Source organism: Periplaneta americana, chromosome 4 (assembly GCF_040183065.1).
Source record: "Periplaneta americana isolate PAMFEO1 chromosome 4, P.americana_PAMFEO1_priV1, whole genome shotgun sequence".
NCBI lineage: Eukaryota > Metazoa > Arthropoda > Insecta > Blattodea > Blattidae > Periplaneta > Periplaneta americana.
In genome coordinates this window covers 206,252,954-206,277,976 of record NC_091120.1, presented here as the reverse complement: position 1 = coordinate 206,277,976, position 25,023 = coordinate 206,252,954, and the positions used below count along the sequence as shown (strand labels likewise).

The window sequence follows — 25,023 nt, the reverse complement described above, 5'->3', positions numbered from 1 at the left end:
AACAAATTCTGCAGCAGAGCTACTTGCCATACAGAAGGTACAGTTAATCCAGAATGGTCTCACGAGGAATGTGCAGCAGCTGCCGCTAGATGTATTTGGTTTCCTTGCTCTAATGCAGACTCCGAGAGGTCTAGTACAGCTTAGTAGTCAGCGATAGCAGCTAATGCAGAGGTACTCACGATGGTTGCATTTGAGTAAGCTATATTAATCAATTTTATTAAGGGCATATTGCATTAACCTAGTAAAAGTCATATTACATGAATTCTTTAAAAATATTAAAGAATTTATTTTTTCTCTTTTCCAGAATTGAAACCAAATAATCAATTCTCTACAGGCATAGACTGGGGACTGCATCTGCATTATAGGCCTACTATTTTACTTTGCCAGTTACATACCAGTATAATACTGTGTTGTAAATGTATTAAAGACTACATTATAATGTAATTAAATCTCATTTTGATGCTCGAGAATATTCAGCCGTGAATACAAACACAAAACACCATATTTTGCATTTCAATTCAACAAATTAAAAAAAAAAAAATTAACACCATTTTCAAACACCCCCAACTATTACACATAGAAGACCAGATCAATAAGATTTTAAATTAACGATTTTACACATATTTAGCATAGAAAGAGAGTATTATCTGGACTTGGTTGAAAATATCAAGAAAAGTGGCATTCCAAAAGATGTTCTAAAATAGGAAACTATTCATAGTAGATTCTGTAGCAAGGAATGACCTCTACTGTGCAAAAGAATTGAGCAGGTGCTGGTGCTACATGTCCACTTTTCTCGCTTTATAAATCCTTAGGTTATGGAGCTACAAATTTTGATGGAAAGGTTGCAGCCATCTATTCAAAACTTGAAAATCTGTTGCACTGAATGTCTTATTTTGAACAAGCTGTTATACTCAGTGACTCTAAAGCAGCCATTATTGCTGCAACAACCAATTTTTCACTTAAAAGTAACTGACTGTTGGAAAATTACACACCATCTGATGAACTTAATAAAAGGATAATTTTTTCAATGGGTACTAGCACGCTGTGGATTATCTGGTGAAGAAGCTCCTAACCATCTTGGTAAGAAGAAAGTAAAATCATACAAAACTCCATGTTAACTTCATCATTTTCAACAATTAAAACATTAATGAACTCGAAATATCAATATAAAATATTATATAATTTCCACAAAACTTCAAATAATAAAAGATGGGAGTGTCTCAATGTACAACAAAATATAATTCCTGAGTATCCGAAAAAAGTGCAGTTGTGCCCTTTTGATTACTCACAGGACATGACTGTTTATCAAAAACACTTAAACAAAATTGGAATTATTTCTTCATCACTTTGTCCATTGTGCAGTCTTCAGGAAGAAAGGAATCAGAATCATCTTCAGCAATGTCCGGCCCTTTCCTCCTAATATGCAGAGCAAGAATGGCTTTATTGTCAAGAGCTCGGAACACGTCTCTACCAGAGGTCTCTACAATCATTATTCTAATATCTTTCACTAATGGATGGAAAGAAGAGTAACACAGGGACCATTTATTACACGACTGAGTTGTCTCTGGCCACACTAAGAGCATGCGGAGTTAACTGATGGCACAGTCCGTTCTTACCCACTGCCAGGCTTCAACTGCCAACAGTTACTTAGTGCAAAGCAGTAATTATAACAGGGAAATAAAGCAGTTAGTGTAATGTATCCATACATTGAGACATAATCCATTCTGAAAATATGATGCAAAACACCTACAGCTTGAATACATATTAAGAAAGTAAACAAGCCAGAAGCAAATAATAAAGACTGCTTTCAATTACAGCAGGTTGGGTTGAGGCGCACAGCAGTGACTAATGTTTTCTTTACACTTCATATAAACACAACAAAAGTGCAAAATAATCTACCACCATACTTCAACATACAGTAGTGAGCACAAGTTTCAGACCCTCCATGTTGAAAATGCATTTTGAAAGATTTCCTTATAAATACTTTTACACATTATGCAAATAATATAATGCATCAACAGAAACTCTGGGACAAATGTTTTAACACTTGGTTCATTAATTTATCTATCATAGTTAAAAAAATTAGAGCTATTTTTGTAACTTACGATTTTTTTACATTTTGAATTAAAAAAAAAATCGAAAAGAAAACCTTGAACACTTGTTTTATGGTTGAAAAACTTTTAACAGGTTTACTTCTTTCATTTATGACAATTACAAGGACGATTCTGGTATAGAGATGCATCCCACAATGAGAAAAGTTACATTTTTACGGTTGGTATTTTCCATAATTTGTGCACTTCTTTCTGCAGTACTCAAAAAACTTGTTTGGCTCATCCCTTGCACTTAGCAGGTAGTGTTACTCTCACCACAACCCTCCTGAATGCATCTTTTTACTTGACCTCCTACAATACAGAACTTGCAACACCTCGCCATTGCAACCAGTCGTGTTTAATATTCTTATTCCGTTGTGAGAGTGAGATAAAACATGGAGAAAAGATCTATTGGTGAAGATATTAAGTGGTGAATAATGGAGTTGCATAAGGACAGAAATGCTATGCATAAAACTGTTCCCCAATAGGCCTGTGTTCGATGCCAGAAGGGCGGAAAGTATAAATCTGACTGCCTTCTATCTAGTGTCCAAAAGGCGCATCATTTATGATATGGGCTGAGAACATCCAGAGGCCCTGGTGAACTTAGTTTCGTGGGTAGGAACAGGAACACTAAAAAATAAAATGGAATTGTGGAGAATTATATGCTACCATCAAAAAGGAAGCTTCTGGACTGGTGTATGACTTGGTGGTACCAACAAGACAATGCGCCCTATCACAAGTTGAGGAGTAGTCTTAGGTGACTTTCCGAAAATAAGATTCTCTTCTTCCTTGGCCTGCAAGATCACCAGATCTGAATCTGATTGAACATATATGGAAGGCTAGAACTAATGATCCTTAAAGAACTAGTGCCAAACTTGGCAGAATTAAAAAATAAGATAGCTGCAGTACGGAGAAGGTGACTACTATAAAAAAAAAATTAGTGTCGAACTTGGCAGAATTAAAAAATAAGACAGCTGCAGTATGGAGAAGGTGACTATTATAAAAAAAAAATTAGTGTCGAACTTGGCAGAATTAAAAAAATGAGATAGTTGCAGTATGGATTCAGATAGGAAAAGGTGACTACTGTAAAAAAAATTAGTGTTGAACTTGCAGAATTAAAAATGAGATAGTTGCACTATAGATTGAGATAGGGAAAGGTGACTACTGTAAAAGAAAAACTAGTGCCGAACTTTGCAGAATTTAAAAATGAGATAGTTACAGTATGGAATGAGATAGGGAGAGTGACTACAGCAAAGCATAGTAGATTCCATGCCTGGCAGCGTGAAAGCCTGGTACGATGTCAAAGAATAAACTGCAAAATAGCAAATGGAGAAAAGTGTTAAGTAATGAAATAAATAATTTTTAATGAGAAAAAAACAGAGTCTGATTTTTCTGTACGGTTTGCATAACATTTTTAGGATTTGATTTCCTTCGATTTGATAAAAGCCATGGGATCTCTGACAGTGGTTTAAGCCCTATACAGGTAAGCCAGAATTTTTAAACCTCCTTAAGTGAGTGTTTTAAAGTAAAAAAAAAAAGCCAAAATTAAAAAAATCACGAAAATCCCGTAGCTGCTAATAAAATAATGATAGAGAGATAGTTAAAGTCTTAAGAAGTTTATCTTCACACCATCAATGATATACTTAATCAGTAGTATTTTGAGTACAGTAGAATTTAGTCGGCTCTCAATATACTGTTTTAGCTAACAGGGCTCTTATACTTTTGCTCGCTACTGTAGGCTCAACTTCTGTACTGATGTCCGAAGTTCAATGCCAACCATATTACCTCCCTGTTAACCTGTGTGAAATTAAACTGCCCTAGTCTAAGACAATACAGTACCTGAGTTTACAGAGAAGCGTTGGTGATCATTATGCCTCTGAGGCACCATTAGCTCAAAAGTGTCGGACGGTGTTAGGCAGTTCTTAAGGAATTACACCATGTCACCATCAGTCGTCACCAATGCACTCACCTTGGAGAAATGGTTGTCGCCCAGTTTGACGAGGGGCGTAGTGGGGAACATGCGCTCTGGACTCATGACAAGCGAGCCATGCTTCAGACTGTACAAGTTGCTCATCACGAGGAGTAAGTCAGATGTCTTCTTGACTGGCAGGAAGCGACTACGTGGTACACTGATGCCCAGGCCTCCCTCGAATGACTTCATCGCAGCACCAACGGCTGTCTCCAGCTGGATGACGTTGAGGCCATTTGCCAGCGACTTGTTGTTGACAATGATCTCCATATTGAGCGAGTTATTGTCCAGAACGCGCTCAATGGCATCCAGCTTTGCCCACAGGTTGTTGGTGTTGAAGAACTTGAATGTCTTAATAGACTTGAAGTCGTCCACGTGCTCCTTGGGCACCTGAGCAATTTCTAGCAGCCGCAGTTTGTTCTCATAGTTGATGAGCGTTCCACCCTTCACGTCTGCCCGCGTCTTGTCTGTCACCTCCATCACGAACTCTGTTGGATTGCCATCAGCTGGGTGCAGCAGCAGGTTCAGGATGTTCAGGTCCACCGTAGCACCCAAATTGTCGATGTTGGATATGAAGCAGTACTCCCGGCCCTGCAAATATTCGCCACATGTCAAGCACATCTGCAAATAGCGTCAATCATGTCGTCATCTTTTTAAGATTCCATTCAACATTACTGTCAAACTCGCTCTTCATGTTTAAAATTTCACTCAACAATTGTCAAACACAGTGACCTCTAAGATTCAACTGGTACATTCTATTGAAGCATGAAATGCAAACACATTCTAGTCCAACATATTGTCACCTTCAGTTTTGTATTTTCAATACTTTAGTGCTTGATCCTGAATTTTTTGTGTGGGAAGTTAGAGAAGTTCACATTGCATTCAGCTAACTCTCTGTCCATTGAAATGAAGTGTTAAACCTACATATTCATATAAACACTCATATTATGACGACACAAATCACGTATTTTATTTAACATATCATATGGGTCAACTACTATAATCAGATAACTTCAAATATAATGTTTTGCGGTAATTATGAAATACTGCATGTAGTTTTTGTGCATTCAACCTATTATCTCTCCGCGTGGTAATGTTGTGCAATGGAAAACTTGTTAAGGGGACCTGGTAGCCAGAAATCTGGGGGGGGGGGGGGAAATATATATATATATATATATTTAATATATTCGAAGTTAGACAGAAAAACAACAGTAATATGTGGTATGATGTTCTGTAAACAGATGAGACTCACATACGTTACGCTAGCATTGCTGCGCAACAGGTCAATCAATCAACAACAAAATGGAGCCAAGATTATCGTTTGAACAGCGGAAAGAAATTTTGAAGTGGTATTGGATAACCGAGAATGCTGTTGAAGTTCAACGGCAATGGAGACATGAGTACAGAACAGAACCACCAACGCGATTAACAATTGCACGCATTCGTGACAAATTTGAGACTCATGTAGGTCTACTGTATGCAATGTTTACAAAGGCAGATCTGGAGACCTCACACATCAACAAGCCCCGCGTCCTCGGCTATGGTTTTGGAACTTTTGAGCACTCACCGCAGAAATCTACAAAGCAATGTGCATATGAGACTGGGATTAGCAGAACCAGTGTAGGTCGTATTATTAAAACAGCAAAGTTGAAAGTTTTCATCCCAAGACTTTTGCATGAATTAAATGAAGATGACCTTGATCGGAGAATGCAGTACTGTGAGTGGTGTCGGAACATGGTGCAAGAGGATGAGGCCTTTATATGGAAAGTTGTTTGGTCCAATGAGGCACAATTTAAGTTGAACGGAACTGTTAACCAGCATAATTGTGTCTACTGGTGTGCAAACAATCCACATATTTTTGTGGAAAAGGCTGTTAATTTACCTGGAATTAATGTTTAGTGTGGGTTGTCATCTAGGGGTCTAATTGGACCATTCTTTTTTGATGGAACAGTAACTGGCCAAGTGTACCTGAACATCTTATGCCATTCATACACTCTATGGAAATGAGGAATTTTACTTCCAACAGGATGGTGCACCACCACATTACCACCAAAATGTACGTACGTACCTTAATGACAATCTTCCAGGGCACTGGATAAGACAAAAAGGTCCGACTGAGTTTCCACTGCGTTCTCCGGATCTAACTCCGTTGGACTTTTACCTATGGGGGACTCTTAAGAATGTTGTATACCGTAGAAAACCAGCTACATTGGCAGCACTTCGGGAAGAAATTGAAACGGCATATGCTGCAATCGCTGCGGACTCTTTCGCAAATGTTGCTCGAACAGTAGTTCAACGTACTCAGAAGTGTGTCGACGCCATGGTGGGCATTTTGAGCAACTGTTGTAACTGTAAAAGTCTAAGATGATTAGTGCTCATCATTTTCTGTTTGTGTGAATTCAGCTTTGTTATGTTAACATAGTGTGGCGCCATGTTGAAAAGCCTGGCCGCGTCGGGAGTCGAGCACACGTCCGGCAGAACGGAGAGCGCGCGGGAAGGCAGCGCAAGGAAAGGAGAGGGAAAGCTGCGAGACGCTGGCCGCTGGGTGGGGTGAGAAGGGAAGGAGGCCGACTGCGGCGGAAGTGGAGAAACATCTCTAGTCGATTGTTGGAGAAACTTCGGGATACAGTACATTCGAGAATGTGTGATCTAACAAATAAAAGCGAGCAGCCTGCGAGTCTGAAGCCAGTTTAGTTTGGACAGCCAGTTCGGTTTGTGAATCAGCAGCGTCCAGGCAGAAGCAACGCGTCTGGGAGTCTGGGGTTCGACGTGCCGTGAACTTGAGTAACTATGGCACCATCCAGGTGGAAGCAACTTCTTCTGAGCCACCAAAGCAATACTCTCTCTTGTAACCATTGTGTATGAAAGTCCAACATAGAGAAGTATGGTAACGTTATCTGGTTGGAAAACAATGAAGTCAGTCAACATGTCAAGGTAGACAGTACCATTAATGGAAGATTTTGAAAACAAAGCTGGTCTAGGAATAAAATATAAACTTTGAGTGGTATTAATTTTTACGCACAAACAGTACACCATGTAATTTAATCACATTAAAGTTTTAAAGTTTAATGCACTCTGTATTAATGCAGTCAAACATCCCTCCATCCCAAATACAAAGAGACTCACTGCATCAATGAACTTGCGCAGCAGTCCTGAGTTCTTGAAGCTTTCATAGAAGTCGCCGTGGCCAGGTGGGTACCACGCCTCTATATCAGCCTCGATGTTGCAGTTCTTGGCAATGGGCAGCAGTGACTCACGGTTGATGCGAGGGAAGCAGCTCTGGTTGAAAGTGTACATTTCCACCTGCAGTCCCTTGTACTTGCGAATCACTTTTTGGGTGTCTTCATCCGTATTGAAAGAGTTCATGAGCACAAGTGGCACGTTAGCCTTGTACGTCTTGTTGAGGTGCTCAATCTGCTGCACCGTTAAGTCCAGAAAGGTCAGGTCGCTGCGCACTGGTATCACTGACTTGGGGCCGTGGCAGCCCATGGATGTGCCGAGTCCTCCATTCAGCTTCACCACCACTAGCTTGTCCAGCATCGTGTGCACCTGGTCTGTGGATGGCTGCGGCAGGGTGCTGTAGTCACGCACCTGAATACGCAAAAAAATAATGAAACAAATCTATTCCAAAGCCAATATAAACAATTAGACATCAGAGGAAATATTAATTTTGGAGTAAAAACAGAACCAAATTTACACAACTTTATAACATAACCTAATTTTAAAATCTTCCAGAATGAAAGTATTTAACACATAATATCATTTCCAGCTTGGTATATGGCAGTGAAATTTGGAATCTCAAACAAAAAAGGGAGGCACACACTGAAAGCAGCTGAAATAGTGAAACAGGAAGCGTCATCAAGATGGCATATTTTGTCATCTCTGTTAATTCACTCGACAGGCACACTTCTCAACACAAGCATATTTCAAAAAGAGCAGGAAAAACGAGGAAGGTGAGGCATGGATGCTCTGCAACAAGAAATGCGTTTCATGTACAGCTGTTAAAAGAAAAAGTGACCACTCTCTAGAAACTAAGTTCCCTTCGGGTATCTTTGTTACAATTCGAGACAGGTGATGTTGCATGTTGTTGGACCACGTGGCCTGATATCTACAGTTATAATTTAAGTGTTCTGTATGTTACTTTGTAGCATAGTGGTAGCATCCAGGCTGCTATTCATGAGGTTGTGTGTTCAAACACAACCTAGTGTTTTTTACGTTTTTAAGAAAATATAATAAAATTGCTCCTATCTCTTTTATGACTGTTTTAGTAATTAACATCAGATTCATGAATGTATTATGACTTTATCATTATTTATTCTTGACATTATGGCTACAAATGGAAAGAAAGATTTTACTCTCAAAAAATATCTTTTGTAGCATACACAAAACAAACTTACTGGTGTCTGCCTTAGAAAATTCAAACAATTAAAAGTTAAAAACGAACAAAATGCCAAGATTCAATATTTAGTCCAATCTTCCTCCCATCTCGATCACATCTTGCAGTCGAGTGGGCATGGAATCAACTAGTCTTTTCAAATAACGTGTGTTCTCAGCCACGGCATCCCAGGTATCCTGGACGAGCTTCCACAAATCATCTTGGAGGGGGATGGGTCAATTTTTCCGCATATGCTTCTTTGCTTGTGCCCCCGTAGCTCAGTTGGAAGAATGTCGGAATTTAGATGTCAACGTTTCAGGTTCAAATACTCGTCATTCATTTTCATTTTATTGTGTTACAGGATAACTTAGTATAATGTAATAATATACAGTACAGCATCGATTATCCGAAACAATTGGGGATGGGAGGTGTTCAGATAACTGATCATTTACAAAAAACAAATTGTACCGATGTTATAGGAGCAGTATGAAACAAAGAAACACAAAACTGTACATATAATATATATTTTGTATCACACAGTTGGCAGGGAGGGGGAAACTGCCAAACCGGCCAGCCCGGCATTACAGTGCTAGCATAACTTCTACATAGCGCGTGCAAAGTTGAATTTGCCGACTTGAAAGCTTTCGATTGATCGGTATTGAGGTAATCGATGCTCTACTGTAATAAGAAAAAAACTAACACTAATATTATACAGCTGTATTGTTCCAAATCTAACATGAAATTTGTATTATTTATATCGCTAAAGAATGATAACAGAATACAAATGACAACTTGAATATTATTTATATTGCTAATGAATGATAACAAAATAAAATAATTTGAACAAGGCTTGAACTCACAACATCTGAATCACTAAGCTAGTACTCTACTGCTGCTCTACGAGACGCAGATATCGAATGACTCCTGCTTCAAGTGTGATTCTACAAGCGCATGCATCATGTAACATCACTGTGTTCCGAACTGGACTTAGAATGTATTCGCTGATCACAAGTGTGGTCACTTTTTTTTTGACAGCTATACAGAACAGCAACATAGAAAAGGTTTTGTGAAAGAACTCTCACATCTAATTATCGATTGTAGACATGAGCATAAATAACAGCAAAACGCCAAGGAAATTCTTAAAGCCTGCATTCCTTCTGATCAAGGACTGTCAGAAAGATGGACAAACTGTAACAGACCAAAATGTTTAATACTGGATTATGCAGTGGATGTGTACTCACAGCATTCTCGGGCAGTTTCTCTATGTGGTTCCAGTCCACAGACGGACCTTCCTCCTGCAGGAAGCGATGGAAGAGGCGTGCAAAGCCATCCAGCTCCTTCTTGACGGCCGGCTGTCGCGGCTCAGGCACGGTGCCCAGCAGCTTGTCCAGCTCGTGCTGCAGCTGGATCTGTGCATCACGCTTCGTCAGTTCCTTGAACTCCCGTGAGCCAGATGGTGCCCGCTGGTGGCCGCGCACCTGTATAAAATTCATTGTTTTGTTATTGGTTTATTTAGTGTCATATTTGATTGCAAACATAACTACTCGACATATCTCAAGGAAAGAATGGTCCACTGCATAAAATTATGAGAGGAAAACCAAGAAATGAAGCAGTAGCAATATTACGATTATCTTCTTGCAGAATATTTATAAAATGCTCCGGCAGTCACTGTAAAAAAATCAATTATGAAGAAGAAAATTACTAAAAATATATGGTATAAATCAGATGCCAATGTCTGCTTGTTAATGGTCTTGTGACTGCCGTGCTGGCGGTGAATTATTTACGAAAAAGTTCTTCCAATGAACAAGTAGGACTAAGCTAAGTTCAGAAATATATTTTTAAGTATTTCACATCCCCAGAGGTCTAGTTCTAAAGACACATATAAGTGAAGTCATGAGCCATAATCTTTAATTCTTTTCTTGGTAAACAGATGTCACCACAACTGTCAGTGAACAAATGGGTCCAATCAAAGCCGAGACCAGTCTAGACGAATGATTTGGTTGTCAAGTACTTGGCAGAGGAAGGAAAAAGATAATAAAACTAAAGGCAATCTATTCTCACAAAAATATGGGAATTATATTCTTTGGAAGATGGCATATTCTGCAAGGTGTAACAAACAAAATTATTGAAAATAATGCATATTTTGTACAATTTAATGATATTGCCACTTTAAATAAGCTATACAGTTATTTGGGGTAACCTTGTACCAGTCAGTGTAACTTTGTACCAGTTCCCAATTTTACTATAAGATTTAATTTCACATTTCCGAAGTGTAATATCACAGTCTAATATATTGTCACGAAGCTTGAGTTGTGAGGGTGCTAGGAACAATAGACTGTGCCAGTACTATTTCGCATTGTCTGTAATGAGGCGATATTAGCGATCCTAGTGGTTAGCAACTATCTAACTTATGGATGCATATTCACTACGTATTGAGTTTCGTGACTGTATATACTAGACTGTGGTAATATCTTTGGACTGAGGCCATCTCCATAATCTACGATCTCTATGCTTTGCTTTCTATTTATTATGTCCAGTCCCTGAAGATATTTAACGCTCCACATGGTTAAGTATTGCATTCTGTTTATAGTAGCTAGTTTATGAATGATTTTCAACTTTATATTGTAAGTATATAATTTTATCTTACCGTTACAATTATTGTAAATGTTAATGCTTATCCTCTCTTCTTTAAAATACAATAATAACCTCATGACTAGAGAGCGGAATTTAGGCAAAAACCTACTTTTTTCTTGATTCATACAGTCTTGAGATTTAATATTTAAATTTTTCATGGAAATATAGGTATAAATAAAGGGTCTTATAGTGCCTAAAAATGCCTATTTCGACGTAGTGCCTATTTTTATTTTTTAATTTTTGTATCTTTTTCGTAACTGTTTACAGTTTTTCTTAACATCCTATACTGTTTACATTCCAAGATGGATAATAACTCCTTCCTAGCAGTGAACGACACAATAGAGAAGTACCTCCGGGCCACCCCTTCTCATTCTTACAATCTTTCAATCCTAATATTCCAACTTTCAGTCGGCCTGGGTAGCTTAGTCAGTATAGCGCTGGCCTTCTGTGCTCGAGGTTGCCGGTTCGATCCCGGCATTTGAGTGTGCTTAAATGTGACAGGCTCATGTCAGTAGATTTACTGACATGTAAGAGAACTCCTGCGGGACAAATTATTATTATTATTATTATTATTATATCTTCCTCTAGCTGTCAGCAATTTAACACAAATTCGCTGGGTTGTAACCGAATAAGCATTCTCTTACATTGCAGGACAGATAACAAGCCCTTCTTTTTTCTCACCATTTGTAAGTACAGCAGTGAGCTGTGCAATAGGTACTGATCTTCTACTGTGAAGCAAACTATGGAAATGTGATCGGTGACTGAAAAACACTAACTTAAAGACAGAATGTCTTCATTTTTTGTATGCATGTGTATCCTTGTGAAATGTGTGGAAGTTCCTTTTAATCCAAGAATTTATGCAAAATAAATGTTGACTCTTATATTAGTGACATTCTTTAATAAACAAAAAAGCCTATTTTTTATTTTATAGAGCCTAAATAAAGCAGGTTAAGAGCCTATTTTACGCGCCTAAAATGCTACTTTTCAGGGCCTAAAATTCCGCTCTCTACTCATGACATACATAATCCTATGTCTTGTAAATTATAAAAGTAATTCGACAATGCTGTTTTGGTTCGATTTCAGGGTTACTCTGTACCACTACAAAGCCTGCATGATAACATTGATTCTATCATAAGCATTTAAATTTGATTATATGAACATGTTAAATTTGTTTATTGAATAACATGAGACAATTATTACATAAAATTAATATAAAATGTAACTACTAGATCTACTACAGACACACTTTAAGTTTACCTATATTGAAGAATTAATTTTTTTACCAAGTCCCACATAGCTGGCTTATTAATGAAATTTCTTTGACCTTGTTTATTCAACCACTGTTCTAATTTTTACATTCGTCTTGGATTTCCAGTATGCATTGAAATTTTTAGATGGCAAGAGGTCAAAAGGATTCTCTAGAGAGAAAACATTATGCAATGAAGACAAGGTATTCCAGTGAACACTACAGCAAGCACTAGATGATATGAACACCGGAAAACTTGGTCAACGAAAAGCTGCACATTTGTATTCCATCCCAAAGCAAACACTAGTGAATAAATTGAAAAATAAACACAGAAATAATTTTGGGAGGCCAAATATGTTTTCACTGTAGAATGTTGGTGCTCTGTGCTAGAAGGACTTTGTAATAGTCTCATATAAAAGATCAGGCCTACAGACATTGAACTGCATGGTCCCATCTCCAGGTACAAAGTCAGTTGTAAGAAGAAGAAGGGAGTGTATTCGATGTGGCCCGACCAGTTTGAAGTAATAAAGAAAGTCAATAAATTGATACATAAAAAGGGCACGTTTGAAATGATTATGTTAAGACTGTGAAGAATTTGGTTAGTGAATTAAACCTAGGATCAAAGATATAACTTATGTAAGTTAGGTGTATTCAATAAAGACATAAAAATTGTGTTATTTTATTTTGCAGTGCTAATATATTTTATTGTTATAGTAATAAATGTTCTACGTTTTCAATAAACTTTTTTTTTTTTTTTTTTTTTGTGATTTCATATTAAATAAAATTTTACGCAACTTTTCTCTTATTGTGTGGTCAAAAGTTATCTTGAATTTGAAGGGCAATATAAAGAATTGAATTTACTAGGAAAACACACAGCCCAGCCTACTTATGTGGTACAAAGTTTTCCCAATCAGCCGTGCAGCTTTGCTCCACCAGCAAATGTCAGATTTCACCTAATATGATCTTTGATGTTTATTATGTCTTAACCCATGAAGTAAGTAGTTTTCTAAAATAATTTACTTTTACACATCAATTTCAATAGACAATATTTTAGGTTAAGTATAGAAATATTATAGAAGTGGTACAATAGCCTAGTATCACTAATTTATAGCATTGCCACACTCGTTCATACCTACATTACTTTACATACAGCTAGTGATTAACAACTGCCTTCAATTCGTTTCTACTAAATTTTGATTTATAGATAGCAATGGAAATTTTTCCTGTTAAGTGTAAGTATCAAGCATGGGCTAATTTAAAAAATCTGTCTTGCAAAAAGTTTCATTCTTAACATGAAGTAAACCGACTCATCAGTACTGAAGATACAGTACAAGTATCGTATATAACAGTGTTGTTTGTACACTTCATATAGGCTATTATTAAACTGACCTTTGAAATGACCTTAAAATTAAAAATATATCAATAAAACTAAATTCATTATGTTTCATGAGTTAAACACAGTGACATCAATAAAATTAATTTACATACACCGGTTACTTACATAAAAATTTGAAACTACATATTCCGTGAAATTCATGTAACACCGTTGTTCATACACTTACACCACAGACACAGGGTAGTTACTGTTCGATGCACAGTAAACAAGCATGCAGTGCGCACAGGGTTGTCTTTCAGTGGAGGTCACTTGCTGTTTGTCTGTCATTCAGAATTGTGTACAATGGAGTCATAAGGAGCTCAGTTCTGATTTAAAGAAAGTTATTGTTCGCCTGGCTCTGAAAGGCTATTCCTATAGAAAAAAATAGGTAAAGTAGTGCATAAAACACATTCTACAGTACAAGACATTGTGGAAAAATTTCGAAATCACGGAACTTGGAATAACTTGGCAAGAAAAACCAAGCAAAAATTGCTAAATACACGTGACGAGAGATTCATAGTTAATCAAGTTGTCAAAAATCCAAGAATAAGTGTTCCACAAATTCGAGTCATGATTGAAGAATCTACAAACACGAAGATCAGTAATCAAACTATCCGGCGTGTGTTGTGGAAAAATGGTTATCATGGCAGAAGACCACGAAAGAGGCCATATGTTAGTGAAACAAATCAAGCTCGAAGATTGGACTTCGACAAAGAACATGTTGGTAAGGTTGAGGAATTTTGGAACAGGGTGATTTTGTCGGATGGAGATAAATTTTTATGGTTCCGATGGCATTCATAGGATAGGCCTATGGAGAAAGCCCAACACAGATAACGAAAGAAACAACACACTACCTACAATGAAGCATGGGAGTGGATACATACTATTGTGGAGATGTATGTCTGAAAATTGTGTGGGGAATATTGAGTTCAAAGATGGGATTGTGGATAAGAATGTGTACAATAACATTTTAAGGTCAACTGTTAGGCAGACTGAACAAAAAATGAGGATGCCACTTGTGTATATGTTCCAACAAGACAATGACGGTAAACATACTGTTCAAATCAATAAGGAATGGCTCATATGGAACATTTCCCAAACCACCTCAATCACCAGACTTAAACCCTATCGAATATTTGTTGGAAATTTTGAAAAGGAATGTGAGAAAGCAGAGGTGTACAACCATAGAGGATTTCAAACGTGTAGTGAGAGAAAAATGGGCTGAAATCAAACCAGAACAGTGTAAGAACTTGGTAAAATTAATGAGAAGGAGATGCCAAACAAACAAAGTCGAAAGGTTATGCTACGAGATATTAATTGTTTTTCGAAAATGTAAGTTAAATAATCAATGTGTACAAACAATTGAACATGTTTTTGTTAATTTTGTTTTGTTTAATGTATTCAGAAGTTTATATTTAATTTTTTATTTTAATATATTCCAAAGTCCATGTGTAACAGGCCACCTAGTTCTCTCATTACTTACTTACTTACTGGCTTTTAAGGAACCCGAAGGTTCATTGCCGCCCTCACATAAGCCCGCCATCGGTCCCTATCCTGTGCAAGATTAATCCAGTCTCTATCATCATATCCCACCTCCCTCAAATCCATTTTAATATTATCCTCCCATCTACGTCTCGGCCTCCCTAAAGGTCTTTTTCCCTCCGGTCTCCCAACTAACACTCTATATGCATTTGTGGATTCGCCCATACGTGCTACATGTCCTGCCCATCTCATATGAAAAGAAATTAAATTATATATTTTTATAAGATAAATTAGCGTTTTATTTGGAAAATGGAACTTACAAACAACACTGTTATAGGCTATACTACAGATGCACCCTGAGTGCATTAATTAGTGCATCAATTCAGAATTACTTCTAAAGTTCAAATGATGAATGTATTTAAACTTGGAAATAATTCTCTCCAAAGCAGTAAAACTTTGAGTTCATACACTAATGCACAGAGGGTGCGATTCAACAAAGGCAGGATATTATGACAAGAACGCAGAGTTAAAAAAAAACTGTATCAATAATTTCTAACATTAACCCCTTACCGCTTAGGACAGTTTTGCACACACCGGTTTTATATTCAAATAGCCTAACTTAAGTAGTTCTATCTTTCTCAACTGATGTCACATATGGTAAAATCCAGTTATTGACAGTCTGACATATATGTCCCAGTATGCGGTTTGAAATATTATATGCTTATATTATAAGTTATATAAATATAAAACCGGTATGTGCCATATCTGTCCCAGTATGCGGTAAGGGGTTAGCAGACAAGTTTTCCTAATATCTGACTTCTTTATTACACGTCTTGCTTTTGGAAATGTAGAATGATAACCCAACCATATGAATGTTTCCTTTCAGACTTTGCTGAAAGTAGCACTGAGGTAGATACGATGATTTAGAAAGTGAAAATAGTTGAATTTATAAGTTTTTTTCTTTTTCTTTTCTTTTGTGTGTGTGTGTGTGTGTGGAGGTGCCGTTCATTGTATATGCAAGACATAACAAAAGCCTAAACTAACCAAACTTAATCTGTCACAGATTCATACAAGGTGTATAAGCACAGTACGCAGAGAACTACCTCAGCGCTAGTTTTGCCTTTTTTTTAATTCTGCAATCGTATGACAATTTAACAAAAAATACCTTCAGTAAATGTGGATCCTTCACTGAAGAATTCTTGTCTGTAATATTGACCCCTGTCCAACCCTTGCTCGCAACATGTCCGTTGGTTTCAGTAGCCACTTGATGTAGCACCATTTTATAACGTTGCCAAACACACGTAACCTCAACCCGACTACCGGTACGTGCAACGCATTAACTACACTGTCCAACTACAACGAAATAGGACTGCTTAAAACTGGGGGAACACGCCTCCTTTTTCCCCTTCCTGTACAACACAACCTGCAACAGCGACCTCTCGTCTACGGTGAAGTCCCATGACGAAATAAATATTCCAGATAAGACCGCACATTTATCCTCATGACTTCATGTTGTATCGCAGTGGGCAGCCCTGACAGACGAACGGGGCCAAGTTCAAATTCTCTTATCATTAAAACATGTTCCTTGGCACTATCAATGCGGACACACATTTAATCCAACTCATGACGAACGTAAACAGAAAAAATACGGACACGGAGTGCGCATGCTCCAGTCACCAATGCCTGCCTATCAAACCAAAGAGTGAAGTTGGGGAAAAAAACGAACTTCTGCAAACAACGTGACCTTGACAAATAAATTAACAACGCATTTTGGCATAGGCGTGGTGGAAATCCATGAGGTACAGAGTACCACAGCTTTAAGTGCACCCTATGTTGATTAGCATGTGTGACGTAATAAACATGGTGACTTGCAGATCCAGTATTGCGCAGTGGCTTAGCTTATCAAGCCGCAGACAATTCACGTTTCATATTTCCTTAATATATTCCCAGGACTTGTGCGGAAATTATTTCACTCTATGCAATATCTGATAAGTACGAACAAATGACGAGGCAGCATTAGCGACAGGGGATCTATTCCACCATCAAGCTTCTCAACCTTTTCAATTTACATTGCAGCTTCTGTTCCACTATCACTTAAAAACTGGTTCGCAAAGTAAAAAGGAAAAGCAGGGACAACTTTTCAAATACATTAAGACTTTTGTTCCACCGTTACAATAATTCTGAAAAGTGCAAAGAGATATGTTCAAAAGTGAATGGAAAGAGCAAAGTCTGTCATTAAGATTAAATGCTTTATATTCAATATACTGAATGTCAGCTTTGGATTCAAAAAAATTAAGAGAAGAAATATGAATTTAAGCTTGCCGCTTAATTGGGACAGCCCCCTTCTTTGGCTCAGGTGTACGGCGTTCCCAGGCACGCGCAGAAGTTCCATATTTTAATCAAACTTTACTTCACAATGCAAAAATCAATAATTTCTCTAACTGATGTTTACTTCATAAATTAATGTTGAAATTATTATTTTGATTTTTATAAATGTTTGCACATATTTTACTTCGAAATCAGTAAACATGAATGAACTATGAAGCGACGTAAATTGACATGAATAAACATTATGCAAATCTAGCTTTCAGGTAAAGCTCCGTGAAGCAGACTTGAATAATTTCAAGGGAAAAATTGTTTCGGGGCCGAGAATCGATTCCGGGACCTTTGGCTGAACGCACCAACGCCCTACCAATTGAGCTACCCAGGAACTTCACCCGACACCGTCTCAATTTTTCCCTTTATGTCCACATAACTCGAGTGGGCTGACAAGGTGCCAGAAACCCATATCGAAATTATTCATGAATAAACATTGTTTAAAAGGCAATATTGTTCTTTCTTTTGTTGACTCCCTTGTTTCAATCTTGCTTAATAGTTTTAATACTTTTTTCAGCGGCTTCTATCTTCAATTTCCTTACAAAAACCCGATAGTACAGCTGTCCCGTATTTTCACGAGCCATTTATGGCAGGCTTATTTATTTATTTACTTACTTTCTCTGGTGGAGTTAAGGCCATCAGAAATGGAAAATAATATGCAAAAAAGAAAAAGAAACAAAAAAGTAGTAACATATACAACAAATACAGACACAAAATAACAGTGACATTCAGCATCGTTGTTATTAACCAAGGGACAATAAGCTGTTCTAGTATCCTGGCACAAAGACAAGAGAAAGGGTTAATCTGACAAAAGGAAATTATTGTCAAAATACTAAAGATAAAACTTCGGCATAAATCTAACAACTTCTCAGAAACGGATTTCGTGAGATAAGACATTCTTTTCTAGTTTACTTTTAAACTGTGACAGTGTCCGGCAATCCCTGACGTCACTAGGTAACGAATTTCAGAAGCGAGGCAATGATACAGTATAGGAAGAGGAGTATAGGGAAGTTCTGTGACGAGGAATAGAAAGGGGAGATTGATGCTGATTTCGGGAAGTAGTTAGGAACTGAAAGCGTGAAGAGAAGTAATTTGGAAAAGAATTGTGTAAAATTTTGTACAGAAGTGAAAGAGCGTGTATGATTCTTCGTTCCTTTAGACGAGCCCGCGAGAGCAGCTCAAGAGACGGTGTCACGTGGTCGTTTTCGAATATTACAGACAAATCTTATACATACATTATGAAGACGCTGCAATCTCTCATTTAAGTTAGAACTTAAGTTTGTTAACAAGGAATCACAGTAATCGAGATGAGGCATCACGAGTATCTGTATAAGATTCTTTTTTATGTAAGTGGTAGAAAGTGTTTATCAACACCTATAGGCGGAACAGAGATCTACATGCCTTGCAGAGATCAAGAACTTTTACATGGATGACGATGATACTACTTCTTTAGATAAGTTAGGTAGTTTTCGTGTGCTCTAAGAAAATCTCCTTCCATTCTCTTTATAACATTGTTCTAAGTATGGAATGGAACTGGTTTTAGCTCCACGAAACTCTATCGAATCTACGGTCATAATTTGGATTTCGGGGAAAAGAGCATATATTTTGTTACCGTAAACTTTGTTTCAAAATTTTACCTTATAATACAGTATTTTGAGATATTTGATGACAAAGTTAACGTAAAAAGCATCTTTATCGAGTTCTATGATGCGTGTCGCTATACTTTTATCTACTGCACTTTTTTCCTGCGACTGCAAATAACTTTTTTCTGGGATCCGCAGCTTTTGTTGCAGATAACAAAGATAACCATCTGGTTACGTGTCTCAAATTAGGAGAACACTCTGTTTCCAAAAATTCAAACAAATATTTCACATTCGTCAATATTGCAGCTGAATGACAAAGGATGACAGCGAATCTTCAGCATAGGCGGCGATAGAGCGATTTTCTTCGAGGGGGAGCAAACAGGAAGATAAAGTAAGCCACAAACACGTACTCTCATCACACTCATAAAAAACATTCACTATGTCCTCTGAAACCTATACATTGCTTGGCTAAGTACAGCAAAATGTCAATTATAAATATTGTCGAGTTTAGTTAAAAACATCATATTCTCTTAATCTCCTTTGACAGGAGGCGCACAGACTAGTGACTGCCTTCGCAAGTAGGCCGATTCGATGGACCCATTGTACTGCTACACTATTACATTCCCCCCGTGCTATGCATTGCCTCCGAACTCCCCTACAACGTACCGAACCCTTTTACCTTTCTGCATAGGCATCACTGCGGTTCCTCAACCCGAGGCTCGTGGGAGAGCCCACTGTACATAGCACTACCACCAGCAACTAAAGGCCACATACCACGGGGTCCAAGTTGGGTGGGGCCCGCAGTCGACTCTACATCGGAGCAAACCGACATGGGAGAGAAACGGAGAGGGATTGTCATTATGATGGCGAGGTTCAACGTCAAGTTATCCAGCAATTCTGCTTCAGCTGATTGAGGGAAAACCTCGGAAAAAATCTCAACCTGTCAGGCAACTTGTTCCAACCAGGATTTGAATCCGGGCCCACTCGTTTCACGGTTACTCCACAGCGATGGACCGAACAAGTTCTTAAGATCCTCTTATGAACTAGAACGCTGTGCCATAATATTTGTCCGCTTCGCTATTTTGTATGTTGAATGTCATCACCCGCAATAATACAGAATGCGGCAGAAATAACTCCCGAATTTGCCACAGTTGTTTCTCTGACATCAGTGGTGAGGAGTGAGTCACTGTCACGGCATGGAGTGGAGAGCAACGTGGCTTCGTGATTGAGACTTATTTAAAAAAAAAATTTACGTTGTACTTAAATTTCCTTCTTTCCAAATTTCCTGACAGTTTTCCCTTGTCGGAAAGTTTTCATGTTGTACTTCTATATTTACAGCGCACCAGACCATTCTAAGTGGACAACTTCGTTTATCCTCTTGTGGGGATTACTTCACTTAACTGTTCGCTTTGAACAGCCAGCCGCCACTGAGCAAGCGCGACCTTGGGTCGAGGTCGGACGTCACGCAGCAGAGGACGCGGCAAGGTCGGGCGCAGCTTGTGAAGCACCCGGTGATCGAACGCTAATTCGCGAAGATGTCATTTCATCACGTGGCTCAGGGTCGCGAGTTAGCAGTGGCGGAGCTACCGGCGACGTGTCTCATAGTCACGCTACCTAGATGAAACTGAACTGAAACGTCGGCAGAATGAGACACTTCCTGTTTCATACGGATCCAGCTTGCAGTGATGCGACATATTTGAAGCAAAGAATGGATTCTTTAGAGGACGGCATGAACTTTATTTCCATAGGGACTTTTAAGGAACCCGGAGGTTCATTGCCGCCCTCACATAAGCCCACCATCGGTCCCTATCGTGAGCAACATTAATCCAGTCCCTATCATCATATCCCACCTCCCTCAAATCCATTTTAATATTATCCTCCCACCTACGTCTCGGCCTTCCCAAAGGCCTTTTTTTCTCAGGTCTTCCAACTAACACTCTATATGCATTTCTGGATTCACCCATACGTGCTACATGCTCTGCCCCAATGAGGGAAGTGAGACGGTATTGAATACCGCCACTGGTTTCTATGGCCAGAAAACATACCGTTAGTGAAAAATGACATACAGTCACTGACAAAATGTGATCATAAAAATTTGTTTATACATTTCTTCACAGCAAAGAGTACTATCTATTTGCTTCGTAAACCTAAACCGCAACCTTCTGGAACTGTAGGCCTATTCAACGTGTATTTAGACACGCTTATTTGATAAGCTCAACCCCTGGAATGTTTACAACGGTAGTATTTCAACTATAGAAGGCTGTGGTTTGTAGCTTGTGGTGGCCACTGTTGTCAATTTAGTGACTGCATCATTTTTTGTTGCACTTTTTATTAATAATTAAGTAAGGCACTTTGAAGCTTTAACATTATTTTAAATGATAAGTCTCAGTGGACATTGTACTGTAAAATGATCTAGTAAATAAGAAATGTAATGTGTTGCGTAAGCTTAAAGATTCGTGTTACTGGCTGCACGAAACAATTTATTGTATACATCATTTATGTCTATGTTGTAAGGGGGGTTATGCCTTCTTTTAAATCGAGGTATGCCAGAGGAAAACCTTGGCATAGCATACCGCCTCTGGTTTTTTCACACTTACCTCACTGCCCTGCCCATCTCAAACATCTGGATTTAATGTTCCTAATTATGTCAGGTGAAGAATACAATGCGTGCAGTATTGCACTGTGTAACTTTTCCCATTCTCCTGTAACTTCATCCCTCTTAGCCCCAAATATTTTCCTAAACACCTTATTCTCGTACACCCTTAAATTCTGGTCCTCTCTCAAAGTGAGAGTCCAAGTTTCACAACCATATAGAAAAATCGGTAATATAACTATTTTATAAATTCTAACTTTCAGCTTTTCTGACAGCAGACTGGATGACAAAAGCTTCTCAAGCGAATAATAACAGGAATTTCTCATATGTATTCTTCGTTCAATTTTCTACGGAGTGTCATTAACACTTATTACTGATGCTCCAAGGCAAGGGCGTCAGAACCCCACCCCCTCTGAACTTAAAAAAATGAAAAATTTAGATTAGACTTTTTTAATCCATAATCGTTTTTCTTCCTTTAATTTTTCACTGTGAGAGTAACAAAATCTATAACGACATAAGACATAGTCCTCCTACCCCTCATTCAATATATTCATCATGTCAGTTTCATTCTTCATCCTTGGTGAGTTCGATGTTCCATTATTGTGCTTATAATTACATTTACTTCAATATATTTGATTGTTTCCATGTACTTTCCTGTTATCTAAAGTAAAGTGCCTTTCCTATCATATACAAAGGACTGTTGACTACATAATGCCTATAAATAATTACTGTGTAAGTGTAATAATGACACAAGTATTTTTATATTATAGATTTATTAATTTGTCATCCAGAATAATATCTGTAATATTGACAACTATCAACATTTGAAGAGAAAAATTCGCTCTTATTAATTTGTCATCCAAAATTATATCTGTAATATTGACAATTAATATTTGAGGAGAAAAATTCTCATAGCTAGCAGTGCATATGTCTGTACAGATTGCTGTGCACTTAACTGCGGAATCCCAGCCAAATAAGTCACGAGTGCGCTCCTAGTATAATGGCAGTTGACATTGGACATAGCCTATACGTCGACATAATTATATGCCTAACTTGGAGTCAGGCCATAAAAGGAAACATTGAAGGAGGAGAATTCGATCCGGTGGTGTGGCTTGAATTCGGCGTAGCTCAGTGGTCAGAGCGCTTGTTACGTAGAACCAAGGACCCGGGTTCGATCCCCGGCGCCGGAGCGAATTTTTATCCTCAAATATTAATTGTCAACAAGTATTTTTATTTACAAAATTAAAAAAAAAAGGCAAAAATTTATTAAAAGTAGGATGTCTGTGAAAATATTACGTTTCAAAGATTTTATAAGGCTATTCATCAATATAATATTAATAAATATACCATAACATAATAATAATAATAATAATAATAATAATAATAATAATAATACCGGTATATAAAATTTAAAATACCGACAATACAAATTGTAAACAATTTTAATAATAACCTCCCCCCCCCCCTTGACAAAATCCTCCATATGCCACTGCTCCAAGGTATTTCAATTTTTCCACCTTTTCGAAGGATAAACGTTCAATTTTTATATTTCCATTTCATACTATGTTCTGGTCACGAGACATAATCATACATTTTGTTTCTTTCGGAGTTTACTTCCAAACCTATCTCCTTACTTGCTTCAAGTAAAATCCCCCTGTTTTCCCTAATCGTTTGTGGATTCTCTCCTAACACATACACGCCATCTGCATAAACAAGCGCTGATGTAACCCGTTCAATCCAAAACCCTCTCTGTTTTTCCGGACTTTCCTAATTTCATATTCTAGAGCAAAGTTATTCATATTCATATATGGGAAAGTGTAACAGGAGTCAATAGCATCTTATTAATTAAAAAAAGACACCGAGGGTAATATTCAACAAAATACCAAGGAATCATGTAATATAATATTTACAAAGTTAAACAGAGGTAATGCCAGTTTACAGTCTATTCATTTGCAGAACCTTGATCTTCCTTGAATACATGTAAATCTTTATCAACCTAGATCAGATAATTATACAAAACATGTCTTTAACACTATAGATAAAGATACATTTTATTATACAAGGTGCAGATATAAAAAAATTGACGATGATGATTGGTATAAGCCCTATGCTCATAATATTGCAGATGTGGTAGGGTATGTTTTAGTACTTGTTAGCAGTAAGTGGCTAAAATTTTAAGTCAATGTATGCTATAATAAGTGAATAGTGTACAGGCATGTAGTGAATTTGTAGAAGATTTACTCTAGAGCATCGTTTCCCAACCTGTGGTTCGCGAACTCCCAGGGGGTTCGCCAAAACTTTTCCGTAATGGCGAGTTTCGAGGTTGGCCTATTGTTTCCTTCATTTCTGCGGCATTGTCACAACAACAACAACAACAACAACAACAATATATCACTATTATTATTATTTAAAAATTAAATTAACCCTATAATGCCCCTACGAATGTCTTCTCCAAAACTTGCTAAAAAATCACAAAGTTATTTCACTGTCAATCACAAGATAAGACGCTTGATCAGGCGTTAGCATTTTAGCCTATATTAGTGTAAATTAATGTAATCTACTGCCAAAGAAATGGATTTCAAATTATATCTCCCGTATCACGTCCTGTGCGAAGACAACTCATTCTTCAGCCTGTATTAGATATCCCAGTTGGACGGTCAGTAAATAAGGGCGTGGCGTAGCCGATAGTTCTGCATATCATTAAGAACGACCGACGATAATATGCACGATCGGTCGCTGCCGAGTATTCTGACTCCGCAGAAAGCATCACAGACGACCGTCGTCCCGGTGATATGTGGGGTATCACGCTGTTTACAGGATGCGCTATTAAACTGCCTGTTCAGTGAACCTAGAAGGTGTACAGGTGAATAGAAAATTACAATAAAGTATTTAAATAATAATAAATTAATAAATCAATAAAATAAAATTTTAACAAACTATGTTGTCTATAAGAATATAAATATAAAGTATAAGCAGCACTAAAACAAGACAAAAGAATATGTTAGTCTTTATCCTCTAGTTAACTTATAATATTTGTAAGGTTACATTTGTAGTGGCACAGGACTAAAGTAAATACATTAAAGAAAGGAAGGAAGACATTCTAGATAAGATTCAATAAAAAATTATTAATTTTAAAACCAAATGACGATCTTTCGATTGATTCTTTTAATTTTGAAATACTTCAACACCAATATTGTTTGCTCCATCTTCAACATTTCGTGATAACCGATTGAGCGTCACAACCGAGGAATGATCGACGAGTTCGGTCGGCCGTTTTCAAGAGAATGCAGAGGTCTAGTA

The 25,023-nt window shown here is 37.7% G+C and overlaps 1 protein-coding gene across 4 annotated transcripts in view; it reads right to left on the bottom strand.

Moving 5' to 3' along the window:
- UGP (UDP-glucose pyrophosphorylase) overlaps window positions 1–25,023 on the bottom strand; it is a 51,414-nt gene that overhangs the window by 4,371 nt on the left and 22,020 nt on the right. For 3 of the 4 annotated variants that reach the window (XM_069824890.1, XM_069824891.1, XM_069824889.1), the window contains exons 2-4: window positions 9,676–9,912; window positions 7,186–7,650; window positions 4,060–4,650 (exon numbers count right to left, since the gene is read on the bottom strand). In XM_069824890.1, coding sequence (XP_069680991.1) covers window positions 4,060–4,650; window positions 7,186–7,650; window positions 9,676–9,912 — 1,293 coding nt within the window. Of the gene's footprint in view, window positions 1–4,059; window positions 4,651–7,185; window positions 7,651–9,675; window positions 9,913–16,336; window positions 16,834–25,023 lie in introns of those variants that run through there. The other variant, XM_069824887.1, reaches the window with a different exon arrangement.